Source organism: Varroa destructor, unplaced genomic scaffold, assembly GCF_002443255.2.
Source record: "Varroa destructor unplaced genomic scaffold, Vdes_3.0 BEIS01000003.1, whole genome shotgun sequence".
Classification (NCBI taxonomy): domain Eukaryota; kingdom Metazoa; phylum Arthropoda; class Arachnida; order Mesostigmata; family Varroidae; genus Varroa; species Varroa destructor.
The window spans coordinates 13030990-13051191 of record NW_019211456.1 but is presented as its reverse complement, the minus strand read 5'-3'; the positions used below and the strand labels follow the sequence as shown (position 1 = coordinate 13051191).

At 41.4% G+C, this 20202-nt stretch overlaps 1 protein-coding gene across 2 annotated transcripts in view; it reads right to left on the bottom strand.

The window, feature by feature from the left end:
- LOC111248405 (glutamate receptor ionotropic, kainate 2-like) overlaps positions 1 to 20202 on the bottom strand; it is a 315895-nt gene that overhangs the window by 218570 nt on the left and 77123 nt on the right. For both annotated transcript variants that reach the window (XM_086985510.1, XM_022800707.2), the window contains exon 2: positions 5778 to 7093. In XM_086985510.1, the coding sequence (XP_086841636.1) occupies positions 5778 to 6360 (583 nt within the window). In that variant the 5' untranslated portion in view covers positions 6361 to 7093. The remainder of the gene's footprint in view (positions 1 to 5777; positions 7094 to 20202) is intronic.

Here is a 20202-nt window from a genome sequence, read left to right as displayed (position 1 = left end):
GTCGGCTCCATCTGCCATGGTCTTGCGGAGAGGGTCTAAAAGGATTCCTTCTTGGGCAAGCACAACGAATGCTTTTGTCACGAACTAGGCACTTTGGCAGAGATTTAAACAAATCTAGATAGTCACTTTCCGGTCCCGTATTCGCCATGTTAAAGCAAGGGTTTTAAAAAAAAAAAAAGTGAAAGAGAAAGAACGAGGGAGAAAAACAGACGCAGAACAGAAATGAACGAACCTTTGTGTTTCGTTTGTGACGTCCGCTCTCAGTTTTTAGGTCCTTCTCAATGGTTAGAAAGGGACTGTCAACGCAAGGCAGTTCGTACCAATGGATACTTTTGCGGACAGGATTTACTGTCAGTGCAAACCCTGTGAATGAGGACGGTTTGCGGTTCAATGAACGGAACAGGCCAAGCGAAACAATGCTGGCAACGTCACGTGTGTGGTATACGCACCGACTCTGTTTATGGCTCTCATAGAGATGAGCGGGTAACCCTTCTTCGAAGGCTATATAAGATCTTTCTTCACGGGAGGTGTAGGGCACTCATACATTACTGGCCATATCTGCTGCGAATTAAAATGATAACATGGTGTGTAGGCCCAATGTGCTGAAATTGATTCTTTATTTCCAAGCATTTTGAAGGACTACGCTTGCGGTAACTCAACGTTGATTCGGAATTTTACGAAAGGAAAATATGGATCTACCACTAATAAATATTCATTTTTATATGTGATGTCAATTTCCAAAGTTATGACTTAATTTTTGCTACACCTTCTCCAGAATGTTTCACTCTTTTCGCAAATGTGCTTCAGTAACATTTGCAAGTAATTTTTTTTTATAAAAAACCCACCGATTGAATTGTAAAAAATCTTTTTTCCCAAAAATCAAAATCATTGTTAAGAGAAAGTAGCGTACTTGCAAATCCATACACGTGACGAAAAAATACAACCTCAGTCCTAACTTGTTCATCAATAATAATGTGTGTCACTGAGAATAATTGTGCCTTTATTCATAGAAATATATGGACCCTATTCACTTTGCTCATCAACAGGTCTTTCGCATTAATCCACACGCAGCGATAACCTGAGCAGTTTTCGGAGTTTGTACTTTAAGGAGATTCTAATTGAAACTATACTAAGCAAGCCACGGTTGAATACCACTTATGTGTTACAACTTATGCGTCGTTTCCATTACCATATTGTTATTTTCTTGTGTAGCTGCGAGTGAGGGTGAATTTGTTTTTCTTAAGATTGATGAGACGATATCTGTACCAAATGCGCAGCTTAAAAAGGCAGCTGTCGAAAGTACAGTTGCATCGTTGCAGCTGTTTCACACTATCTTCGGTCAGATTGGCTTTTCCTACCTGTTTTCTTACAACTACTTCAAGTGTGAGTGAACCTTATATTGATACCGGATTGTTAAAGTCTTTCGTAGACTGAGGTCATGCTAAAATGTATCGGGTTTTTTTAACGTAAATTTTAAGTGTGAATTTTTCTACCTAATCTTACTGTTTTCTTAGTTCTTCGCTGCTGTTACTGTACATCTATCGACCAGCGTGCTTAATCTAGATCTATGTCCTTTAAGGGCTGATTGGGTTATCCGCTGTAGCACAGACTAGGTAAAACCTTGTCCTTAATATAAGGAATGCAAAACTTTCTACACTAGAGTTATAACAAAATTATGATTTGATATTGATTTTATTCTGACACAACAATAATTTATTTCAGAGAAATCAATTGTTCGCAATCAGTGGTCGTGTACTCCATGAATGGCACAAACAGATAAATGACAGTCATTCTACGTTTAAAGGCTATGAACATGGCCATTTAAGTCTGGTTTTTATCTTCTACTTTTTGCCGTCCCACCTTCATGCTATTCTTAATATCATTTCTGCTTTCCTGTATTTAACCGTGTAACAGTGGATCGCGTATTCTTCATACTTTCCTAAAAACAGATAACTAGTAACCGGTTTTCCTAGAAGACATCATTGGCCTACCAATATCCGCAGATAGCGTCACACGACCCAACCCTAATTTGAAGTGAGAACATTAGACTTTCCCAGATTTACCTCAGGTTTCTTTACACAGATTCGAATGACGCGTAAAAATTGGGTCAAGGTCCGCGCTGTCGATCTAGGACACGATCGAGGGGCGCAAGACACAATCTGTGCAATTAAATAGAAAAGATAGAAGTTGTCGTTAATCGGCGATGATCGTACTGTGCCTATTTACTTCTGTAGTCTTACATATCCATCGTAACTACAACACCACTTACCTGTTACTACTGTTACTTCTGCTATTGTCCTTATTTTTCCTTAAACGATTCCCAGCCTGGCTCGACTCCACGTTTTGTTCTGTTCATTTTTTAATATTTTCCCGTGATCGTTTATACAGTTCTTACGAGTAACGCTTACAGACATCCTGGGAACTTCTATATAGATCATAACACCAACTTAAATAATTACGTTGATGCGTTCACAACGCATACACCATATGCTCGGAAACTTTTGTTTAGATATCCAATCAAAACGCTGGTAACTAAAAAACACACGTTCATACATAAAAACGTTTGTAAACGACAACAAGAATAGGCCACATAAGGGTTTACTGTTTCAAGCAAATCACCTTTGACTGTTTAACCGATACGGATCAACCCGTAATAGAGAGTAGATTTTGAGATCAAAATCTAGTAGCAAACTAAGCTTATTCGAAAATAAGCCACGTTGGTCACAGTAGTGGAGTCTTTCGGGCTGTCAAATTGCGAATACACCCTGGTCTTCCATGGGACATGCTTTGGAGTATTTTCACAATTCGCAGTTCGGTATAATCTGACTGAATTAGGAAGATGACTGCATAATGAGGTAGCATCGAAGTAACCGGCTAGTTGTCTTAAAAAAGAACTAGGAGGCTAGCTCTCGATGACCTCAAGAATAGTTTGGGACAGATGTGCTTCAGTAGCGGTCAACTAATTGGGTCGGAAGCTCGAATTGAGTCGACGTTACCTTGAATCTATTATTCGTTCAGCTTTTTTGTCATACCATTTTTAAGAATGCGTCTGATACACCGTCACAAATCATATGCTACGTAAGAAAGGCGCGGGTGTTCCAGTTTTTCAATATACTGCTCACCGACTTACAGGACCTCCTGCAGCCTTTTGTGGGAAGATACTATTTTATTTTATTTTTTTTTTTTATTGTATGTTAGTATATGATATTGTTTTATCAGCTCTAAGGGTTTAATAGGTGGCCCGTTAGGCCCAGCGTGGTTCTTCCTGTATTCTAAACTCTCTAACTTACAACTAAATATATTATATTAGGTGACAGATTGCTGATGTTGGCTTATAAATTAAAAAAGATTCTTGCATTACAGGTAAAAATTGACTTTTCTTTAATTGTACAAAATGGATTTCACAAGATACTAGAAAACATTAAGGCCAGGTTCTGGAACAAGTCCAGAAGCAGCTGTTAGTTAAGTAAAAGAGTAACTTCTAGGTTTACTAGTCTTTCCTGTAAAAGTTAGGTCTAATGTTCAAATCAAGCGAAAAGATTTTCTTTTGCGAGGGCACACAGCGGCCTCGCATAGAAAAAAATACGGCTTTACAGTTCCTTGTGCAAAACTTGTGGACTGCTAAATCACTGTAGCTATCTGCGTAGTAAAGCCAGTTTAATTTCGGGGTGTAGTAAGTGGTTGAATACGCTCCTTTGAACAAAAAGGTAAGGACATTTTTAGATAACAACACATTCCGGAAGACTGTGCGCCTCCCTTTGGGGGCCGGTATCGCCAAACAAACGCATATGCTCTTGTAAAGCTAGGGCATTACGTTGCCTGTCTTATGAAAAGAGCGCGGCTTATCGTTCACGATACATACGAGTCGTTAAAACTATTGTTCAGTCGCTAGAATTAGCCTAATTTAGAACTTTCGGAAGCCACAGGACTCGAACCTCTCTCTTGGGCCCTATGACTCCTCATCCAGACACAGCCTTTTCCGAACCAGCAACACGTACGTTTCTAATTACGTGTCTTTGAAGGCGCAATATTATATGCCCGCAATTACACTTGAAAGCAGTAGATTCCCATGATCCAAAATAAGGATTCCACCTCTACAGAGTAACCTAACCGCAAAAGATTTCTGCTAAAATACAAATACGACATGTACTCTGGCAACAACTCTACTTGTTGAAAAGCACATAAATAAGTGAGCTCACGAGAACTAAAAGAATGCCCAATTTAACAAAAAAAAAGTCTGAAGCCTAAGGATCAAATCCTCCCAGGTTATCTTGATCTGACTGATATGCAAACAATATGAATATTGGCAAACCGTCTTTTATAAAGATTTTTTATTTAAAGTTACTGGTGAAGTGCGTTTCCTTGCAATGCGATCGGGCCAGTTTAACCAAACACGGAGTAAAAGTTATCGGGATATTAAGCTAACGTGATAATTTCCTATAACTGATTTATGCTATATGTCACTGTACATACAAAGGACTAGTCCAAGTAAATTCTTGTGGGCCAATTTATGTGTATATTGTCTGTTTCTCGGGCCAGCCACTGCAGCATATGCTAAAGCAATGCTTGCCATACATTTACAAGCAACTTTTCGGTAAGAAATCTATATCTGTATGACCTTAGCAAATGTAGAGAAAAATTTTAGATATTCTTTCATCTGAGATACAGTATCAAAAAGTTAAAATGGGCATTCTATGGCGAAGCCATGTCCTTCAAGAAATTACAATTTTATGTTTTACTTGAGCAGAGTGACAGATTTTTCAACATTGCCTAAAAGCCTGTTGTACCATCAGATGCATTCAAAGTTCTTCCACACATATTATAAGATCTTCGGTCAATAGTGAATCACTCCATTGGGAGTGGAGTTGTTCAAAAAGATGGCTGGTGGGCGCTTAAATATAGACGACGATAGCACGCCGTTTGCACAAATCAGTGTCATAACAGATGGCCGAAAGTGGTCGCTTACCTAGCGTATGCGCGCAGTTAACCTTTGTTGCTTTGGCAAGCAATAGCGACGCCAACAATAGCCGTCCCTATGAGACATCGTCGTAGTGGCTTCTGCTTTGTTATCTATTGGGGCTTCGTTTCGTCCTTTCTTTCATAATGACCATTAACCATTATCGTTAATCCAAACAGCTCAGCAACGACTGAAAAGAACGCTTTCGTTGCGTATAACAATAGAACAAAATTCGAAACAGAGTGAACCAAAATGGTATGCTACGCGGTCTATTATGGCAAAGGGAAAGATCAGTAAGAAATGGTGGCGTTTCTGTACACGACATACGTCCAATGAAACGAAGTATGCTATTTTTACGAGTGTAATTAATGAAGCATTTTTAGACCAGTTGCACGAACCGAACATGTAAGCCTTTACAGACGAATATGCACGCTTCAAATATTCCTCTGTGTATAGCAATAAATCAAGTTTAATGTAGAGTATTTTCTATCTCGAAGAGACATTTCACAAAACCTTCCTCAAAGGTACATCGTACCTGATGCTATAGGCGGAAGTGTAGCTGAGCGAAGAGGTAAACTCATGTTACCTAGCTTGCTCTTTCCTCCGACCGCTGATAGGGGAAAACGTCTGATGCTGAACGTAAAACGATATAGACAACAACATAGAAACTACATGACTTGAAGGAATGACAGGAAACACTGCAATTCAATGCTTGAGTATAGAAGCTTACTAAGCACAAGTTATCCCACAGCAGATTCTTATCTACACACGAGATTACCGCCAAAACGTGTCTACTATACTACAGTATAATATTACACACCTATTTTAATGATGGGCTTCTGGGTGGGTGTTTTGGCGTGCGATCGGTGCGTGGCGCTGGAGGCTACGAGCAGCAGGTAGATCCACATCAGGCTGAGTCGGCGCGTAAGCGAGGGTGCCCTAGAGGTTACGATGGGCGGCAACGGTGACGGCGCCGGCGGTGACGATTGAGGTTGCGTCTGCGTCGTCGATAACGCTAGCGTCTTCGTCGAGGTCGCTCTCGATGAGGGCGAACATTTTACTGTTGGTAAACAGGACGGCTTGAAATTTGAAGTTTCCTTCGTTGCTGTTGTTGCTGCTGTCGCCGCTATCGAAAGTCCAGTGCTGCTGCTGTTGTTACGGTCGCTGTAGCGCCCGCCCGCAGCGGTCGAGGCCGTCCGCGACCATTCTGCGGACGGACTTGAGCAGCCAAAGGCAGCAAGCTGAGCCGACCTAGTCCGCTGCACAGGTATCACGGCAATCGTTGGTGTTTTACTATGCCGTCGTTGTTGTTGGCGTTTAGTGGTACTCGTCGTGGTGGCCGTTGTAGATGTACTACTGGTTGTGGTGGTGATAGTAGCGATCAACGCCGTCGGCGAGCCCATGAGCACGTTGCAACGGCTGCTGCTATGGCTGCTGCTGCTTAAGCTGCGGCAGCTTCGGCGGCAGCGGTGGGCGTTGGCAGCCCCCAGCTCTAGCCCAGCAGGGGGCCCAGCAAGCCACCCGCAACGTGGCACGCAATTCCGTCGAAGTGCTGCAGCGTGACGGTGAGGTACCGGTGCTTGTACTGACAGTAGAAGTGCCGATAACAGAGGTGACCCAAACGTTCGTCGTCGTCACTGCCGTAATAGTAGCAATGATGATGTTCGTCTAACGCTTTCTAACTTTCCAGATTTCGCTGCTGTTAATTGTTCTGCCTCGGTACGCTTTTCTTTGTTGTTGTCTTCGACTAATAGTACTTCGCCTTCTTAGACCTTCGGTAGTAGTGACCTTTTGTTTGGTGGCGCCGTCACAGCTTTGCCTAACAATCACAGCGTTAATAATAGCAAGAAAATAGTATTGATCTCGTTCCAGATGGCAAAGCTGCTAGTCCGTTTCTTGACGTCACTGGCACTATTTGCAGCTGTTTGATGATTTTCGTCGTCGGTAATCTCAACAACAAAGCGTACGGTAACGATGTTCGCGACGCGTCTATTAGCAGCAGCAAGAGCGGAAGCAACAGATAACTGAACTTGGATAGTTGTGAACGGGGAGACAAGCACAATAATAATAGCAACAACAGGAGCAACGTTAACCGCCGTTACCGCCCGCGCCCTTGGCTATCGGCGCTGCGCCCTCCTGCAACAGAAGAAACAATTAGAATAGTAGAAAGAGAGAGGAAGTAAAAGAGTAGTTCATTACAAATAACTGTCATAAGTAATGCTCTGCGACTAGACTATGCATTATATGTCGTATGGTCATCGTATAGTAGCTAACTAAGCAAGAATCTATGATATACTTTTACGTTCACTGTGATACTAGTTAGAAAAATACTCAGGGGCAAAAGAAAAGAAAATGCGGCCCTCATTATGCTTTTCTTGCGAGGTTTAAAAAAGCAAGATACATTTTTTTTTGTCTTTTAAATAGGCACTAGCAGTAATGCGCATCGTAAACTAGCACTATGACAGCAGAACGGATTTTACTGCTGTGAAGTGATTCTGTCAAGATCGCAAATTTTAGGGGCTCAATAATTTCTAAATATTATATGAGCTGCGAATTAGGTTGATAGAGCTATATATCACTATTATTATCTAAAGCAACTACGCTAGTTTTGTCCTTATCTTTGCCGACTAATCCTGTCCTTGTCGGGTCTTTTGCACAAGGTAGGCAATAGCAGAAATCGGCACCTCCGCGGAACATGCTAATTGCAGCGCAGGGATCAGAGCTTTACGGTGCTAATCATCATAACGGTTAGTTACTTCACACTCACGGAATCGACTTCTATCGAAAAAAATAAGAAGTGAAGAAAAAAAAATGTCCCGTCATTCGGACCGTTGTTTACACAGTAGAATGAGCTAAATGTGTAATGTTGCAATTTCAGGCTAAATCAACCAGCATACCCCAATGAAGGTAATGTAATGTTATTTTTTTTCTGTAGTCATAGCTAAATAAGATAAACTGCGGATTGTCCGTTTTCTTTAACTTCACAATAGATTTTTTGGTTATACTCCGTAAAAAATTTTCGACATGATCTTTATAAATCCCTAAAAAAGCATAGCATATAATAATAATCCGCGGCCTCTGTGGGACTCCTGAGGAGCCTGGTGCAGTATTAGAAAGGGCATTGGCGTTCTCCGTTCGGTGCCCACAAATCCGGTTCCAAAGGCAATCGTATTGAAAGAAAATAGATTATGGATATATCTGGGAATAGACAACTGGATCAAACGTACGCGAAAAAGTGGACACAACGGATAAGGTTTCTGTGATTATCTGTAAAAGACCCGCCCTTTAATATCTCTACGACTTGACTAGCAAGAGATTTCCCTTTCGCGAATCTATACTGATTTACATCGGGAAAGACCTTCGAAGACAGATGGCTCTAAATGGTGTCGATAAGTATCCTTTGCATAACCAACCAGAGAGGAAAGCGAGCGGTAGGCTTCACAGCATGACTGTGACCCTCTTTTTCATTAGGATCGCAATTGGTTGCCTGAATACAAATGAAATTTCAGACTTTCCGAAGGAACGAAAGAAGATCTCAGCCAGAAGTTGGGCTGGCACATCCGTGACTTCTTTAAAACTTATGAGAAGCAGCGGGTGCGGAGTAATACGTAATTTTCGGCCACTTTGTTTGAAATTATATCTGCATAAAATACAATCTAGCTGAAGCCGAACTGACGCATAGGTGCGGATAGGGGTGACACAAATCGACTTAAATTATAATATCACATTCTTGCTTATCCTTCACAGCAAGTATATAAGTTACATCTAGGAAAACTACGTAATTTTGCAAGGTAAACTTTTTATTCGCATATCTGAAACGCAGTTGGCCTTAACGACGCTCGGGTTAAGCACTAATTTACGCCTGGCAGAAACTGAGATTTGGTGGAGTTGTTTCAGATGTGTCGTTTAACAATATTTCAAACTAGTAGTTATGAAATGGTAAATCTAATTAGTAGATGAACATGGTTAGTAAGAGTCACCAGCCGATCCTTAACAAATTAAAAGAATAGATCATAATCTGTATAGGTTGGCGCGGCTTTAATACATTGAAAATCCGCTGCGTTGTAGTTCAGACAAGGCTCGCTGTCCGCAGCCGCGAGATATAAAGCTGTCTTTATGTCCAGTGGCATTCTTTGTTTACTCGCAAGACCCGCGGCCGTCCCAGTTATTCGAATGTCAGGCCAATAGACAATGATGCTTAAGCAAGACTAAGTATAGGTTCAACAGGTATAATTTTTGTAGACTAGGTCTAACTGTATGGGAGAGACCCACATTGCTCCGAGATTTGACAAATGACATTCACCCTGTACCGCGCAGTATTTCAAACTCTCTACAAAAAGCAACTGCAGGATGGTCGGACATGGCTGTTGAGATAGTGGCTGATACGCTGCAAGCAGTCTCTTCCTACATTACACCTGCTATATCATTATTCCTTGGACAAATATGGTTTTTTTTACAAGATGCAGGGTGTGAGAAAGGTTTTCATTGCAGTAATTAGAAAAATTCTGTTAATACCGTTAACTGAAATGAAGACTGCAATTGCTCGTAATAATATTGGAGTGAACGTTTTGGCCGAAGGTTATGAATTTCGATACCCATACAGCTGCAGTGGACTTTCTCTTATACCTGCCACGCAATAACACAACCAATCAAAGAACGCGGTTGCATCTCTTTTTATTTTAATAAAGAACAATAACAATACATTATGTGTGTACTCATCCATTTGGCGTACATTGGCAATTTACTTTCTTTGTCTTGTCCCACAGGGATCTAAATAGCTAGATAAATTACTCTCAAGGTAAAAAAAATAAGAGTCAAAAACATATGAAAGCAAATTCTGTGGCGCGGGAAATACGTATGGAGATTGCGCAGAGAGAAAATTAAGAGACTACGCAAGAAAAACAGTTCAGGCGCTCCTTGAGTCTTGGGCAAACAAGCGGGGTGAATACTTTTTACTAATGTACACGAAGTAAATATCAACATTAGGCTACTATAACTGGCCAGGAATAATAAGAAAAACAGAGCTTTGGAAAGTGAGCCTTCGTTTTCGTCCTTTTCTTCCACTGGCTTTGCCCAAATATTGCGACTTATAATCGACTTGAAATAATAATAATAGATATATAATAAATCTGCAGAGCTCTCCCACTGCTATGCCATTTGACCTCAACGCACTCTCATTTCCACATTTGTTCAAGGACAGCTGAGTTACATTGGAGAAACAATTTATCCACACGGCTTATGTCGTGGATCGCAGAAACAGTAGCTTTGTTGCAGCCTGATTTCTTTTCAAAACGTCGGGAAACTCCGCCAAGAAGTGTCCGACCGGCCGCGTATGCGTCCAGTGCGACGGAACCTTTGCCAAAGCAAGTGGCTTAAAGGGAATTCGGCACACGCAGGTCAAGGGAGCATAGAGTGAAAGGAATTCCAATATGGTATTAACAGATACTTATGGCGGACTTTCCTGTACTGCACTACTGTCTGCCAGCTAGTTGCCCCGTAGCCATTTTGATAGATAAACGACGTTATTGCGTGAGATAAATCTTTAAAATAAATTATTGAATTGGCCAGCAGTGTCTGAGGGCAAATTCCTCCTTTGCAAATAGCTAGCAGCCGTAAACATCTCTTTTGTCTCGCTATATAGGAGGAAGATGACGCATGTGATGGACTATCTTGGAATGCGGCCGATCACCACTTTTTTTTTCTAGAATTCGGAGTATAGCGTGACTAATTATGGTTTTTAGCTGTCAAACTCCCTACCTCAGACAGTGGTACGCTCATGCGTGATTGGTAGAGGTTGACATTACGGCATAGCATCAATACTAGAAGTAGATTAGCGGATTTACGGAAATGATAAATAAGCAAGGCGTGTGAAAATGGCATTGAATTGGACTTTCTGAATCTTGCTTCAATTTATTGTTGATACATCTATAGCTCGGAAAAGATCCGTTGTTTCGGACATGTTCTTGCTTATCGTAAAGCCTATATTTCATTTTAGGCAGATACATTCAGTGACAGGTACTGGGAACCACTAATGCTTTCCTTTACTTCCGATATTTAAACGTTTACAGGAAGATGCACTTGACGCTACCCATGCGGATCGATCCAAAAATACATCTTCATAAAGATGCATAAATATTAATACCGATTGCCCGCGTTTATTTTACATTGCAGGGCTTGAACAGATAGTTTCACGCTAATGTTTAACATTAGTATTAAAAGGCTATTTTTAAGCCGATTTAGGCGATATCGCAAAACTTAGATAGGAAGCAATTAAGAGGGCTTAATTAGCTAGCTATTACAAAGTGTAATACCTATATAGTTTCCAAAGACGACCTAAAAGTGAGAATATTGTACAATATATATCCAAAAATCTTAATCGACTTCGTAGTCACAAAACACAGTAACACAAAATGTCTATCCATATATGTTTAATATACACATAAATAAATATATCCAACTAATTTAAAATTCTCTGCCCCAGACATCTTACAATTTTAAAATGAAAAGTGCCAATAGGTCTATCATAATATGATAAACTAACAAGCTAACACACCGCCGTTTGTAAAGGGTAACAATGTTACTGCCTAAAAAAACGTTCCGGTGATGAAATAGGTAAGTTGGTGAGAAACTATAATATTTCTCTCTGTTTATCCGTTGCTTATTCGCTACATCTTATCAATGTGAGATAATAGAATCTTCAGGTCGAAACCCGTGTCAGTCTATAATTTGATTTTTGTGAATGTTTGATATAGCGGTACGTTAATTGGCAAAACTGGACGTAATTTTTATCAATGGAGCATTCTGTCATAGACGTGTCCTCCATTGAATGTTCTATTGTTGCTATAATACGGCAGCATTAGTTATAACGGAAATCACACTTTTGATACGAAAAATATATGTGTATATATAGTCTTTCGATTGGTTTTATTCCTATAAATCGTAATAGTGTAAAATCTATTGCTATTCATATTAATTTTTGTGAAGATATTGTAGGGGCAGTAAACACGAAAAAAAGTTGTTGCCGGCCTTACTTTAAAAATAGTGACTGCCAAGCATATTCAAATCGGTCCTCATGGGGCTCTCTAGTTGGGCATATTAAATCTTCAGCTAACGAACTCTAGTCCTATCGCGTATTATTGGTAGGTTTTTATGGCCACGAAGGCGATTTACTACAACGTTAAGCACATCCAGGTATTTATTTCGTAAATAACGGGCACCTGATCATACCAATTAGCTATTCCACCTGGAGATATGCAGAACCTAAACGACGACATGAGCTCTGTAAGCACGTGGTGCTTATAGAATCTTGCCTTTGGATAGTATGCGCCAAGCTCGAGCATGAGATTCTTTTTGAAAAGTAAATATCTGCTATAACTAGACCCTATAAATCACCGAACACAAGTAATATTACGGTCCTCGCCGCTGGTAAAAGAAAATATAGGTTATGTCTTCAAATCTAGTGTATTATAACAGTGCCTATAATTTTGTACACAAAAAAAAAAAACACTGTAAATCAATTGAATGACAAATTAAATCAACAATTCTATGCGACGTCACACAGTACAGATACTAGAGAAATTTGACAACAAGTGGAATGTTTCATTTAAGGTTAAGCCGACCTTGAACCTCACGCCTGAAGCCACGTCAAAGCTTAGTATCCGGCTTCCGTGAATGCTTTCCATGTTTCCCCCTAAATCATCCTTTGTTTTACCATTCGTTTACGAACACATCGTATTTTAGTAAACAACAACAGCAAAACATAGAAGTGTCGTTTTTTAAGTGTAACTTTGATGCAGTTATGATGTAGCTATCAAGATACTACCGGTGATAATAGAATTTTGCCTAAAAATGTATCTCTCCATTAGCATAAAAATATGTACCAGTTTTGCCTGTTGCACGTCGGAGTTTGTCCTAAGTTAATCGAAAAATGTCCTATTTATAATAGTATGACCCCTGCCTAACCTGGAGTTCCCTTTCCCAAATACACTGTTTAAGATAGCTTGCCTTTGATTTGCTCTGCAAGGAAGAATACTTTACCTTGCAATGAAACGAGAAAAGAGAGAAGCGAAAGCCGAGCACCACAAAAGAAAAAATGCTTTGCGACCTACTGAGTGTGGAAGAAATATGAGCGAACTCATGACATCCATTGATAACGTCTACGCGTCTATATACCTACTTAACTGACACAAAATTCGGTGTAGTTGTATACGTGCGTTTAGCTTTTATGTAGGCTTGTATTACTGCCACTACTCAAACGAAGGATAGATTCTTCTCTATTTATCGCCATATATATTGGGGTAGTATATACGAAGATCAGCGGCGATCCTGAGCAAAGTAAAGGGAACCAGTGAGTCAAGCTACAGCTATTATATGAACGGAAAGCCGGTCCTGATCCCCTCTTTGGCGAAATGTGTGGCCGGACCTGCTTAGAGCTGTTTATTTTCAATTTCCCTGTAGACTGAAGAGGGAAAGAAAGGCATACGCTCATTTGCTATGGAACACGGATGGGTCATCAGTTGTGGGCATATGCGTCGCAACAGAGCGTGACGGGCGCATCGTACGTTCTAACAGGCGATACTAGCGGCAGCAGCGACCGTCGCCACAGCCACCGTCTGCACCACTAGTTTCGCCATCGGCGCCGGTGCCACCGGCACCGTTCGCTCGTTGACCTGTCAGCTGCTTTCGGTCTCGCTTCTATTCGCCCGATAGAATCTATGGTAATGCCTATTGCTTCCGCTCATTGCAGTACGTGCCTTTCCGCGGACACAACAGCAAAGACATTCACTTTCGTTTGTGTACGGAGATACCATCCTGCGGAGATGTTGGCCGACCCTGTAAGCATGTGACCGACGACCGATTTGTACATTTCCCGTTCGCTTCGTGCTTTACCCTTCCATCTTTCTTCTCTTTCTTTCTGCTCAGCTGGACGGGTTGCTTCCGAGTTGCCCAACAGCTTCTTCCAACGGCCTTCTTAATGTCATGATTTATTAACAGATCCCCCTCCAATCTGACACCTCTCTCCCGGAGGGAGATGGTATTCTCCTCTTTCCACCCACCGCTGCTGAGAGCCTCGGGGTTGAAGTGGAAATGAACGTCCTTCTTGTGTTTTGTGTCTAACGCCCAGACCCAGTAGCTTACAACTCCGCTGCCACACACGTAAACTCATACGTGCCATAGGTATTATATATATAGCACTAAAAAAGCAGATCCTCCTTTACAGCTGGAGGCGGCGAGAAGCCAACAGAAGCGCACACGGAGTTGCAAAGGCACACATAGTTAAGCAACCAAATACTTATGCAGGCTGGCTAGCCTAGCCAGTACAGGCGTCGAATCTTCTCTATAGCAGGCACTCACGCTTGGCGCTGCTCTTCCCTCCAGGTCACTGAGGGCACTACAGTGGCCGATTGCGCTGTAACCACACAGAATGGGGATTTGAACGATTACTGGTCTCTGGCCCTTATACCAGCCCCGAAGTTTGTTTTAATTCCTCGGAGTATCCTGGCACCGTAGCAGAGCTTGCGACAGCGGAAGATACCTTTGTACTTTAGTTCCGTTCCGATACATTTCCTGACATTTGCGAGCCTTCCATCCAAGTTTTGTCCCTGTAACATCTGTATTCCGAAACCCCGTTTTACGCCTATGAACTATGCCGAAGGAATCGGAAAGCCAGTAACCGTAAACTACGTTTAATTGCTGCAGGTACCGCCACTGCCATATTGGCCCCTACAATCAAATCACGACGGATTATTTGTTGCTACCACATGCGATCTACGGACCTGGTCGCTACCTCTGCCGCCATATTGAATTAGTGAATCAGGCCTCGAGCCGTCAGCACCGCCTCTCGGTAAATACTGTATAGAGTACCACTTCTTTTCCATGGTTGGGCTATATAGCTGGTCAGGCCATTGTTATTGTTGCAGTCGCGGCTATTTGCCATCCGCAAATGGCTAGCTGAATCCGCAAGGAGCTGCTACAGGCCGCAGCGAGACCCAGCATGAATGCAATTTCTTGAGCCCGCTATAGTAACAGTCTGGCTTGCTGCGCTCTTGCCCTGCCGACGGTCGAGGCAGTGAACGACGGCGTCTGTACTTGCGCGCGACGGGCCGGCGTTATCTCTGGATCTAGAAATAATGAAGTTGTTCACGAAATATGGCAATGTAAGTAAGAAACGATGCGAGTTACCCAGAAAATGATCATAGGTTGCTGGAAAAACCAAGTAGTTGGTTCATCACGAACTCCAAATTCCCTTGGCCACTGATTAGAGGAAAAAGGCACTAGGGCTGAAATGCGCTGCAAAGTGTTTTAAGGCAAAGACCGTAGGTCTAGAAAAGAGTGAAAAAAGGAGAAAGGAATTTTGGGTATACACAAGGATTCATATCGGACAAATAAGATGATGAGACACTAAATTGACACTATACGATTATTCGTTGCTATTTATAATTAAGGACTATTGCAGTCCGTGTGCCTGTTGACGACTGCAATAGGTGCTGCGCAGATCGATCGCATTGAGACAATTTCGGGGGTAGGTATTCTACGTATCTAAAAGCAAACGGCAATCGTCGCTGTCGTTTTACACTAAAATGAAAAAATACGCTGAACAAAAGAGTGGTACAAGCGTTGTGTTATAAAATGGTGATACGAAGCTGTCTCTTTTGCACCCCCCGCCCTATTATAGTTTGGGCAATTGCGTATATGAGTCAGTTTGTGGGCAAGCAGTTACATACTGTGTGTAGATTACATATATTTCCAGGAAAAATCGTCGTACTGAAAATCAGTTAAGATTTATGCGTACATAATAACTTAAATGTAACATTTAAGAGCATAAGATAAGAATGAACACGGAATTTACATGAGAAAATAGTAGTACTTAAATATACATAGAAAGTATAAGACATTTTATAACTTGTTGCAAAATAATTGCAGTAACTTTCTGTTTATTGACATCGGTTTTTGATAGGGTGATCCAGAATGCGAAGCTTTTCTTCCAGTGAATCACAGAAGAACCCTAACATTTATTTGAGTCCTGAAAAATTTTTAAACGCTGACACTTTTCTGACCGAGACAGACTTAGGAATATGCTTGAGTGCGTGACAAGCACCACTCCAATCGAGATATTGGAAAAATTGACGTGTCGAGAAAACGACACGTAAAAACAGCGTCGAAACAAGCTCCCGAGTTAGAGTGCAGTACCATATTTTTCGTCTAAAATTACCTGGCATCTTGCCTGAGTTTTAAAAATGTATCATTCTTTACCTCGGTTACAGCATCGTTAATTATAGCATAGATTCGATACCGACGAGAAACAGAGAGATATATTTAATAACAAATATCAGACACTTCCTAAATGTTAGCAGCAGCGGTAGAAATTTCTCCAGTTAGATCTTTGTAAGATTGAACAAAGTTTTTGCTCTCTCTCCTAAAAATTAGAGGTAGTCCATTCCAGTGATCAATCGTCATCATTGTCTGTCATATAGATGTGGCTCTCCTTGATTAAGCATCCTGTTGCAGATTTTATTAGCACTTCCTGCAACTGCTTTGATGCCGTACATAGGCTTTCGTTACAGCCTGATCTTCTAGACCTGATATGTTTGCAGTCCAGGTCCTCTTCCACAACATGGCTATTGTATGCGCCGAAATATATTCGGCAGTAGTCTATTAGAAAATTTTAGCTCCGTAAGTCCGCACCAATCTATAGTACCGTGTGTTGGGTATTTTCCGTGTATTTTTTTTTCGTCTTTCTAAAGCGTTCTATTACGTACAGGCACAGGTAGCTAACTAACAACTATTCGCAGACTATCTCCCTTTTACTAGGGTAATGTATCATACGTCCGACAACATCCAAAAAAGCATATTTCATTGTCGTTCTTCATCCGGTATCGAACCTGTACCATGGTTGAACTTTTAGTATTTACTGCTATTCCAGTTCAAGCAGAATAAAGCTTGTGTCAAGGAACGGGCATATTACTTTACAATAATATATACGCTTTGTTTAATGCAAATTTAGGAATCACAGGCTGTAGTCTTATCTAAGTCTAAGTATTTTTCAATCGAAACAATGATTATCACGCAGTTATATATTTCTAAGTTATACTTGTCGAGATGTAACTTTTAGTTAAGTGACAGAATGGATATCTGGCGTTGGAAGAAGTTTCATATCCAGAGATAGATTCCGGGTTTTCGAACATCCTGTATAATGTATAAAATTACTCGATGTGGACAAATAACAGCTATGACGAACTCACCAGAAATGCAATTATTTACGGAGGTCGTAAGTTACGTTTAATTAACGATCACAAACTGTGATATCCTTTGTGATCAAAAAAAAAATTGAAGAAAAACCTCTACTGGCTAACTAATAAAACGTTTTTTTACACTTAGCTTGAGTTGTGCGACATGAACAAGTTTGAGACTGCACCATTTAAATCGTTGGTTACCGTTTCTTATGCTCTTGGCAGGTCTTCACTGTTAGAATCGCTCAGCTTTCATAATGATTAGTTGCATTTATATACACTCAGCTTTCTATTAGATATAGATAGTTCTGACGCATAAAGATACCGATGAAAGTAATATGATGCAATTTATTTACTTGCAGCAGAGTTTCAACAAAAATAGTTGCAACAACCTTCTAAAACCACAGCAGTGGCAGCCATCTTGTCATTCGATCTGGCGCACATATCAATTTCAAAAATTCCCTAAAATGATTAGAGTCTCACGTAAGTTGCTGTTATTTATTGTTCGCCGTTATCATTCTCGTGGCCACGACGTATTCGAGAAAACCTTTTTTATTCCCGCCTTTTGACAGGAGGTTGGTATCCAGCCACTTTGACTCTGTATCCCGGTTAAACTCAGTTCCTTTGTGTGGCCCCTGAAGCAACTCGGCTTATTGAAATCATCAAAATGTAGAACAGCTGTAAGTGAAGAAAGCACATTGTCCTAACTGTAAATTTCCAATGCTCTTAGATTTCGTGCTGCGAATCATCGGTATCGAAGACACGATTTTATATGGATTAGTAGTCAATGCGTTACTAGAAGGATTTTGATGACCAGAAATCTGCGGTCAGACCACCTGGATTTCATTGGAAGGCCTTCTATTTTCCCTTCAGTGAGACTTCTATGGCGATAGCAATCCGGTCCTTCTTATCGACATCATACTCTCACGACGCTCATCCGTTCTCTCTACAGAGACGACCACGTTTCACGTCCGAGCTTTCCGCAGTAGTCGTAAGGTTAATTCTAACCGGCCCCAGAGCACCGCTACGGCGACCTCCTGCGTTGCCGCCGTACTACCCATTGGGTATCTCTTTCGTCTTATTGGTTGAGGGACTTACGCAATAAACAACTTCGCTGACGTCAATTTGGTAGCTATTTCATTATCTTCCTATCGTAAATCTCTCACTATGGATGTACTCAGGCGGTCATTACGGCCCGATAGCCGACGCCTGACCAAAATCGCTGCCGCAGCACATCTTCATTGCTCTTGATGGCCCTGCTTTGGTTAACAGACAGCCTTAAATAAAAACGTATTCTGAACCACCCAGCTATTTAAGCCTGCAGATGACTTCAGCATCACAGTCGAATACAGTCATGCTTCAGCCATCAGAAAGAACCTTAGCACCGGCTCCCCCTTACATCCACACAATATGAACGAGCATTACGGAGAATTACAACTATGGCTACAAGCCATGCGAAGTAGTGCACACTTCACATTGATTTACTAGTTTCAATGAACGCATCGCCAGTGCAGACTTTTGTTCATTTTTTTAAAATTGGCGTCAATGATTCCATCGAATCAAAAAAAAACGTCCTCGTTGAGCAATCTTTGCCCCCTGGCTCACCTCATCAGTCGATGTTACTCAGTCCCTGAGCTACACCTCCTGAGCTACTGGGAAAGAAGTGCCGAAATTGTCTGCGCATTGTACAGCGACTTCATATATTTTATTGATCGTTGAAAGAGGGACTACTTCCTTTTGACGCTCTAAAGGACCTGCACTCGTGACGCTGAACGCTAAAGCAACGTTACTCAGTAATCCTTGATATTAGCATTACCCAATATATCCAGGCTCGAATTTCTAATCCCGTCGGATCTTACCGACGTTAAGAAGACGGCTACCGTTGGCGCAGTCGTTTTTTTTCTTCCCCCAGTTGTCGCTTCCGGTTTCCAAGTGTCTTCTTTACAGCATAAACGTCCGCAGATGTGGTCCGGCTTTTTAGGGAATTGACCTTGGCACCTCCTCATCCTGGCTAGTTCTCTTTCTTTTCGTTGCGGTGGCTCCTTGGCGCGCTCTTGAGACGCGGTCTCCCCTTGTACCTCGCTGCTTTTGCTAAAAATACATGCTTTGTGCATTACGCCTCCTCTATACTAGAGTTAGTTGGAAACACTAGTCGAAGCAAACTCTTACTTGCAGCCAACGGAGAGGGACACGCCCCTGTACCCCCACACTACCCGTCCTAAATTAGAAGTAAGGTCAGGAAATTGGTAGTGGTTAAAAAGTAATGCCTACCGGAGTTTGGCCAGCTTAACTATGCCTATTGACTTTTGTCTATTAAAAGTTTTGCTCGTCCCTATGGTGATCCTCTTGTGAAGAGAAGAGAAACGATGTCTGGCCGCGCTAGACCTGTAGATTACACCCAGCAAAGAACCATATAAATGCGAGGCATGCGAGCTCATACAGTCCCAAATCAAGTAATTTGTCCCACAGATTCTATGTACAGTGAAGTTTCATGCGACTGAAGCTAACGCGCATAAATGGGGCGATATAGACCAAGACCAACTCTGTATGCTGTATTCCTTGCTTCCACATGATTTGTTTGATATTCCCGTCAAAAGAAGTACACACGTCATATATGGAGGAAGAACTTATTGTATTGTATTTAAACTTTGATCTATACACAATGCAGTACCGTTATTATTGCTGAGGCAACCTTAACGTGGACCGTATAGAAGGATATGTTTTTTTCTTCTATTGTTTGTTATTTTCATTCATGTTTGAAAGCATTGTTGCTCAATGCTCGTTAACCTGACACTAGACAGACACAAGACTTAGAGCATCCGGACAGGTATCATGGCCGGCGTCAATAGTAACCGGAAGTTTTCTATTTCTTTTGCCATAACCGCTGTTCTCATTTTATCGATTTCCATTATATAGCAGACATATGATCTAAACTGACATACACAGATTAATATAGGGAGCAAGCAGGGTAGCCACTAGGCACTGTGAACGGAACGGGCCTTTGGGAACAGGCTG